Raw genomic sequence first — 8,648 nt, forward strand, 5'->3', positions numbered from 1 at the left:
CTGGTACATCTATAAAGGCAGTAGTTGCATATGTCACAGATTATATTTCAAAAAATGCGTTGAAAATGTACCACGTTTTTAATACTGCACGTTTGGTGTTAAATAGACGATCTGTATCTATGGGCAACTCCGATGTGGCACGAGAAAATAATCGGACCATTATATTACAAATGGTTAATGGACTGACCTCTATGCAGCAGATGGGTGCTCCTTTTGCATCAGCTTATGTTCTGCAGCTTCCTGATCACTCTACTAATATGAAATTTAAAGTTTTTGCTTGGAAGAGCTATGTGACCACTGTTCTCTCAAGCTGGCCTGAAGGACTATCAACTGCTGATGATTCAGACAAATCTGGGGTAGATGCAGATACTTCTGAGAACAAAGCAGTATTAATGAAAACAGGAGGCGATGAAATTGTCGGGGTCACAGGCATTGATGACTATATATATCGTCCCAAGAGATTTGACGTTCCTTCCGTCTAGCCTAACTTACCTTGAAGATTTTCCACGATCCGACTCGGTGTAACACTCTTCGGCAACACGACTGTGCCGCGCTGGATGCTCCACGAGACGATGACCTGAGCAGGCGTCATTCCAAGCTGGGAGGCGATCTTGGTCACAACAGGCAGGCGCAGCGTGTCTCCGACTTTGCCATCGCCGCCCAAAGGTGAATACGCCTCGAGCAGAAGCGAATGCTTCTTGGAATACTGCAGAAGCATGGTGTAAGAAAGTAAGTTGAAAAGTAAATCAGACAGACATCGAGAAGCGCAGGTTGTGGGACCCAATAGCTGATCTCAACCTATAAATATGTTGAGTCGAGGGAGATGTGAAGGAGCCAAACGGGTTGGATCTTGAGTGGGTTTGCAGTGAGGTTCTGAAGTCTATAGCAAATGAGATGAAGTAAATTAGATGGCTGCGACACAAACCCTGCGGAGATTAAAGCTATAAAAGCATGTCAGAACGGAGATGTATGTCGACAACAACTAACACACTTGCTAACTCCAATGTTTCTAAGCTTCCCCTTCGCTACCAGCTCCTCGAGCTTCTGCCATGTCGGATATGGGTCCTCACCTCAGGCTACCACCCCCCTAAACCTCTTAGGGTTAAATACCCCCCCCTGACTTCTAACCTAAGAGGTTCCCCTGCATGGGTTTAACCCGCATCCTATGACTGTTCCCATCACCATGGGTGTCTCCACCCCCTGTCACATCACACCAGCTATTTAGTGCCTGTGGTTCACCCATCCTAAGCAAATAGTATTAAATTCATTTTGGGCTGTATACTCGTGGGAAAAATATATAGAAATTATATAAATGGTCTGACTAGTCTAAGGTAGTATATTATGGTGATTAGGGGACGGGGAAAAGACTTTGATTAGTGTGGGGGTATAGTAGTAGTAGGGGTTTAGGGCTCTGGGCTAGAGGGGGGTCTAGATGGCTATAGAGTGACTAGCATAAGTAGATAGAAAGGTATTCTCTGCTCTATCATAGTCTAGGGCTAGGAAAAGAACTACAGGTATATGGGTTGGCTTGCAGGGCTTCTATACATGATATCATCTTATATATTTATCTAAAAGAATCATAGAAGGGGGATGGAGAACAAGTCTGAGTCTATAAAGTAACTAGTCTAGACAGGTGGAAGGATATTCTCTGGTATATAACAGTATCTAGGGCAAGGAGAAGCACTAAAGGTAGATTTATACTATTATATATTTTTTGCAAAAATAAATGCTGATGGCATGTTCAACCTAGGCAACACCCAAGGCTTCATTGGGTATACCAGAACACCTCCTTTGAACCCTCCCATGGTGTACCCAATCATGCCTGATGGGACAGGTGTGGGTGTATCCACCCATTAATGTGGGCACACCCTGGAATGCCCACCGGCGGAGGGCATCACCCATATCTGATGGGATCACCCAGACAGTTTCCAGCCAGCACCCATGGGTGATCCCATCATCAGGCATGTGGTAATGCCCACACCTGCCTGAAAAGGCAAGGCAGCACCCACCACAGGTGGCTACACCCAGCGTGCTTCCCGACTGGGTATGTGGAACACCCACCTACTGTGGGTCCTCCCCCGCCTTCCCTCAGAACCCGCCTGGGTACACCCACGTGCCTGTCGATCAGGATAGGCATCCCTATCAGAGCGTATCTAATTCCGCAGACTCACTATATACCAATCCATGCTCATGCTCTCACCCATTGGATATGTTTTGACGTGTCACTCTTCGCCCAGCAGGCTGGCTGGAAGGACAAAACACCAAAGAAGAATCTGCATTTAAATAAATACATTATCATCATTTACATCTACATTGTCTACAATGAATCTATCGAGGGGTGAATAAATGGTGGTGAACAGGGTGAATAATTGTGAAGTCCAAGGCAAATTTTTCGCTAAGTCCAGTATGTAGGGGATGAATAAAGGTGCATAATACGACTTAGGTAGTTTAGACCAAGTTGCCCGGAGTCACACTATGTAATATGTGACACAGTGTTCTAAAAAGGAGCTTTTGTTAATAGATACTGAAGCTGGTAGTTTTAGTGCCTAGCAGATCTATAACTGATGAGCTTCTATATCCATAACTACTTAATGGAAATACATGATTTAAGCACTGTTAGGAAGATTCTCAACAGTCTTATTAATAGTCTATGGCTCCTGATTACCATTATATGATATACCCACTGTAATTACTATTTAGTCATATAAAAGGAAATATCTGGTACTCCAACATTATGAGGTAGATGACCTATATTTCCAGAAACTCCAAAGTAAGACTTTAGTGTGTCCACTTGCAGTCCCAAGTGAATTTAACACTGAGAAGGCAAGGCATTCACTCATCAGTGGTATTTGATCTCCATCAACCCTGAAAGATAACATGGATATTTAGCTAGTCTGGGTGGATAAGGCTGGGAGGGAGCTCATTTCAAGGGTATACCATCTGAATCTACCTCACTCATCATATATTACATTAATCTGTTGACTGCCAAGTATCACTGAATATAGAGTTGAGAAGCATTTTGCTGATGTCTTGGGTCCCCATGCATGGAATCTCATAATCCAAGTTGATATAGTTCTGTGTAATGGTCTACTATAATCCTACCCATTGGCAACCATGCAGCAAGTGTTAGGGTCAGTCAATTCCTAGAGAACCTTGGTGCTATATAACTTAGGACGGAGAGATGCTGGAGGGGCAAAGGCACCACTTTCTAAGATGTGGACCATACTCTTACTGGTCTGTATGCTTTGATTTTTCAGATTCAAAAAGGTCATGCCATGGTGAACTCATCATCTTTGCAATAGATATCACTGATAATAGTACTGTGAAAGATCCAGAATAGCTATAAGGTTAATTCAAGTGCGGGACAGGTTTATTTGAAGGTTAGGATTAGGGTTAGGGTTAGGGTTTAGAGTTAGCCCTAACCCTAACACATGCCAGAACCACAACTAATTACAGTACAGGGTCCTAGTAGATATCCAGATATCCCCCATACATGCATCTCAATGTCCAGTACACAGTCTATATACCCCACTATTCATGGAAACCAGTTTCACATCTCACTGGTCTTTGAATGTCCATCCAAATTCATCCTCTATGAGCATTCAGAGATCAATTAAAGGAAAGATAAGGGGATCTGCATACACCTTATTGACTGAACTTGACATATTTTGATTCATGATCACCTAGCAGATCATGGCTGTATTGTCAATATCATATGTAACAGTAGTCATATGTATAATGAAGAAGAACAAGCAATTACATATGTAGATAAAGGATCATGGGGAGCATACCACCTCTTAGGGGGACCCCTCTGTATGCCTCCTACTTTTGTCTCATCAGTGATCCTGTACCTCTAAGTAAGTTATTGGGAGATTGGAATAACAGGATATATGCCATATATACAGGTGTGTAGGCTGTCTAAAAATATGTGTGTGTCTTTTGGAGCTATAATGGACGTCCAATTGACTATAACACAACTTAGATCATGGTTATCTATGCATTTCTCACCCAGATATCAGGGCCTCATTGTGCTGGATAAAGTTTGAAACAGAAAAACCCACAGAAAAATGATATAACAGTATATTTGAAAGGTATAAGACTATGGTCATATAAGACCATATCAAGACAATATGACCACCTACCTACTAATGTAACAATCATCTGAATGCATGGAGAACTTGTAGAGATAGAGCTAGATTAATAAGTCTGATGCACAATTATTGGATAGTATGGATATACTGATAAGATCATATTGACAGGGATATTGACCCTACCAGTTAGGTATCCTTAGTAGAACTTCAATCAGCTCTGTAGCCACCCTAGTTGTTGAGATATCATTTTATCAGTAATAGATTAGCTAGTGATTGGCTAGTGTAGACAGAACTAATTAAATGTCACTATAGGTTACTTAATGAAAGTTGTTTATATAGACAATATAGACAACTTTGGTTTTGTGATGATCTGTGACATTCTGTAATGATTACATCCTCAAATTGTGGAAATTTCCTTTTTTTGAAAACTTGTCATGTATATCATGTTATATTATAGTATATAACCACATGATACAGTCACTAAAACTACCAGCTCTAGTGTCTATTGATGAAAATTCCTTTTTGGGACACTGTATAACATATCACATAGTATGATTCCGGAAGACTTGGCCTAGAGGGCCTATGTCATATATTCACCTTTCTTCACCCCCTATATACTCATTCAGCAAAAACTTGGCTTTAGACTTCACCCACAGTGGGTGGGTGTTCCACATACCCAGCCAGGAAGCACGCTGGGTGTAGCCACCTGTGGTGGGTGCTGCCTTGCCTTTTCAGGCAGGTGTGGGTATTACCACATGCCTGATGATGGGATCACCCATGGGTGCTGGCTGGAAACTGTCTGGGTGATCCCATCAGATATGGGTGATGCCCTCCGCTTCGGGTGGGCATTCCAGGGTGTGCCCACATTAATGGGTGGATACACCCACACCTGTCCCATCAGGCATGATTGGGTACACCATGGGAGGGTTCAAAGGAGGTGTTCTGGTATACCCAATGAAGCCTTGGGTGTTGCCTAGGTTGAACATGCCATCAGCATTTATTTTTGCAAAAAAATATATAATAGTATAAATCTACCTTTAGTGCTTCTCCTTGCCCTAGATACTGTTATATACCAGAGAATATCCTTCCACCTGTCTAGACTAGTTACTTTATAGACTCAGACTTGTTCTCCATCCCCCTTCTATGATTCTTTTAGATAAATATATAAGATGATATCATGTATAGAAGCCCTGCAAGCCAACCCATATACCTGTAGTTCTTTTCCTAGCCCTAGACTATGATAGAGCAGAGAATACCTTTCTATCTACTTATGCTAGTCACTCTATAGCCATCTAGACCCCCCTCTAGCCCAGAGCCCTAAACCCCCCTACATACTATACCCTCACACTAATCAAAGTCTTTTCCCCGTCCCCTAATCACCATAATATACTACCTTAGACTAGTCAGACCATTTATATAATTTCTATATATTTTTCCCGAGTATACAGCCCAAAATGAATTTAATACTATTTGCTTAGGATGGGTGAACCACAGGCACTAAATAGCTGGTGTGATGTGACAGGGGGTGGAGACACCCATGGTGATGGGAACAGTCATAGGATGCGGGTTAAACCCATGCAGGGGAACCTCTTAGGTTAGAAGTCAGGGGGGGGTATTTAACCCTAAGAGGTTTAGGGGGGGTGGTAGCCTGAGGTGGGGTCCTCCGTCAGTGTCTTGTTGTATGGCTGTCCGTTTTTCTGGGCTAGCGGCCTTATCAGGAGTCAATAACAAGAAGAGCATGAAACAGTTTGGGCAAACCAGTGGATAAGATAGAGGTCAAGGTAGTCCGTTCCAAGCTTCTTCAGCGTGTCGTCTAGCGCTGGTTCAATGTCTGCGGGCTCGTGAAAAGTATTCCATAGCTATTCGTCGTTCAGACACGCAAATAACTATAGTAAAGAACATACTTTTGATGTCAGCCAAAGCTCTTCTCTCGGAACCCCGCTCTCCTTCAACGCTTGGCCAATTTCCTCCTCCTTCTGTCATCGTTTGCGTTAGGATTGCGTCTTTGCTGCGAAAGTGAATCCAGCTGAAAGTGAATCCAGCTGACACGGTACATCCAGGCGCCATCTATATGTCAATATCCCGCTTTCAGGGCTGTCTGGTTATTGTCAACAACAAAGAGACTAAGCAGGGGAGGACACACTTTGACTGCAGGGTCAATCACCGTCCTCGAGCCTGAAGGATGCTTTTCCTCATCGTCGGAGCCTGAAGCGCGCTTTTTCTTGCCATTCCATTGCTGGTGGCCCTTTGCGCCCTGGACCTCGATCTCGGTTCGTTTTTCGTTTGGGAGGCATAGAGTGCAGCGCTGCGTCACATGTCACATCACATGAGATTCGAAAACCTGTCTTGCCGTCGATCGAGGACCTCATCAGGAAAAACCTCCCAAGGTAACTTAGACCAAATTATGCATAATTATTTTGAGGGCTGTATAATGTGCTATAACACAATATAATTTGCAATAATTAAAGCCAATCTAGTGTGAGAGTGAGAAATCTATTGTTGAGAAGCACCTGTTAATCCCACCCCCACCCACATATTAGAGGCACCACCCCATGTGGGTGGTGCCTCTAACATGAAGAGATAGTGTTCAAATCCCTATGCTGTGATAGTTAGAGTAATAATTCTACTACAAATGCAATAATTCTTGAGGCTCTGGACTTGCAAGACTCGTGCCCATCTATAGGTGTCTATACTGCAATATCTGCTATAATTCTCAGCCTTATCTGCTATAAATGAGAAACAATTCATTTGGCACAAAAATATAACAGCTACTATAATAGGAAGGCTGACTGCTAAAAAAGGAAATATCATATCAGGTCCAATTTACACGCTCCTCGTCATCAAGCCCAAGACCAGCAAGATCATACAGAATATCCGATATGTAAGCATCATAAGCATCATCGCCTTCATCTTCCGACTCACTTTCATCTCCGGAGTCATCAGCACCACCCGCAAAGGCACCACCATGACCATGATCTGTCTCGCCTGGAGTTATGATGATGTCGTCAACATCCATCTCGTCGTCGTTAGCGCAAGAGGCACCACATGGCCTGACAGCCTCGCCCAACTCGAGAGAACCAGTGAACCCTTCCATCTTTGCTAAGCTCCGGAAACGCTCCATGTGGGTGTCGTCAAATCGATGTCGGCTTAAAGCATACTGAGAGAGCTGAGCCGCCATCAACAAGTCTTGCTCTGCTTGCTGGACCGACTTCCCCGTTGCGTCGCGCATCTCGGCTTCTTTCTTTTGCAAGAAGGCAGCATCATCTCGCATGCAAGTCAGGAGTCGCCGAATCTCCACATTCAGCCGCTCGATTTCCTCCCGTGCTCGGACAATCTTGAAATAGCGATGCATGACCTCTCGATACGTAGGCCGTGCCCATCGTTTGTGCTGAATTTCGCTGTTGCTATCACGGAGCAGGTCAAACTCGGCCAGAAACGTTCGAGTAATCACATCGTCCCAGGGGATTTGGGCCTTCGGTGGATCTTGAAGCATAGCCGCCTCGTTGAATTGCTCGAGGGCTTTCCGGATGGTTTTTGATCGTACTTGTATGGACTTCACCAAATGGGTTCGCATATGATACCCTTGAATTAAAGTCAGTCTTGTGAAAATATATATGATATGATGTCTGGTGCGACGAGAGAAGCGGTAGATAAGTACATGAATGGGTAAGTAGAATAGGAGTCATACCTGGTGCGACGAGAGAAGCGGTAGGGGCTTCCTCGTCGCCCAGGTTCCAAGTAACCGACCGATCGATATGTAGATTAGATCGCAAGTGCGCCAGATTATCTGGCACGTGCGTCAGTCTCTGACACCCCCCCTTGACGCGCGTCCAGTCGTAGTAATTTGACCCAACGTGAGTGCATCACACGGTGCAATAGTTTCGTGAACAAATCCGCAATGTTGTCGTTGCCGGCGATGTGCATCACGTCGATCCACCGGTTCAAGACACAGTCGTGGATAAAGTGCTCTCGTATTGCGATGTGCTTCATCTTCGAATGAGCATGTGGATCGTGCGTACAAGCCACAGTTCCTTGGTTGTCGCAAAATAGCGATGTCGGTTGATCTTGTCTGAACCCGAGTTCTTCGAGGATGTTCCAGAACCAAAGAATATCCTTGGCACAATGTGTCGTTGCTAGATATTCAGCCTCGCAAGAAGATAGGGCTACAACTGCCTGCTGTTTTGAGCTCCAAGACACCGGTGAGTCACCCACGAATATTACAAAGCCTGAGATCGATTTTCTATCATCTCCCATGCCCCAATCCGAGTCGCTGAGGGCAGTAACAGTTGGTGTGTGTTGCCGTGCTCCGCCCAACCGAATTCCATGCGATGTTGTCCCTCGAAGATAGCGCAGCAAGTGCTTCGCCGCAGTTACGTGGGCGGGTCCATATCGCGCCATGAATCGGGCCAGCTCGCGTACGGTGTAAGAAATGTCAGGTCGAGTGCATGTCGACAAATACATGCATCTGCCCACCACTGCTGCATAAGGAAAGTCCTTTGCCTTGACAACTTCTTCATCGGTCGCGGCCACGAGACGCGTGCTTGGATCCATGGGTGT

At 44.6% G+C, this 8,648-nt stretch overlaps 2 protein-coding genes across 2 annotated transcripts; both read right to left on the minus strand.

Annotated features, from left to right (window-relative positions):
* Window positions 1–478: 478 nt before the first annotated feature.
* Window positions 479–1,051, minus strand: MIND_01149800 (Aldo/keto reductase; the record flags this gene model as incomplete). The annotated part of the gene is made up of 5 exons (XM_037368029.1): window positions 479–706; window positions 757–798; window positions 841–880; window positions 926–941; window positions 1,030–1,051. 5 exons carry the CDS (start codon window positions 1,049–1,051, stop codon window positions 479–481), a joined length of 348 nt encoding a protein of 115 aa, XP_037215861.1.
* A 4,671-nt stretch (window positions 1,052–5,722) lies between these two features.
* Window positions 5,723–7,212, minus strand: MIND_01149900 (Aldo-keto reductase; the record flags this gene model as incomplete). Its single annotated transcript, XM_037368030.1, has 5 exons — window positions 5,723–5,801; window positions 5,850–5,950; window positions 5,996–6,067; window positions 6,235–6,396; window positions 6,919–7,212. The coding sequence occupies 5 exons, from the start codon at window positions 7,210–7,212 to the stop codon at window positions 5,723–5,725; spliced, it is 708 nt and encodes a 235-aa protein (XP_037215862.1).
* Between the last annotated feature and the right edge of the window lie 1,436 nt (window positions 7,213–8,648).

The sequence above is a fragment of the Mycena indigotica genome, assembly GCF_014461135.1.
Source record: "Mycena indigotica strain 171206Taipei chromosome Unknown Mind.scaff0010, whole genome shotgun sequence".
Classification (NCBI taxonomy): Eukaryota; Fungi; Basidiomycota; class Agaricomycetes; order Agaricales; family Mycenaceae; genus Mycena; species Mycena indigotica.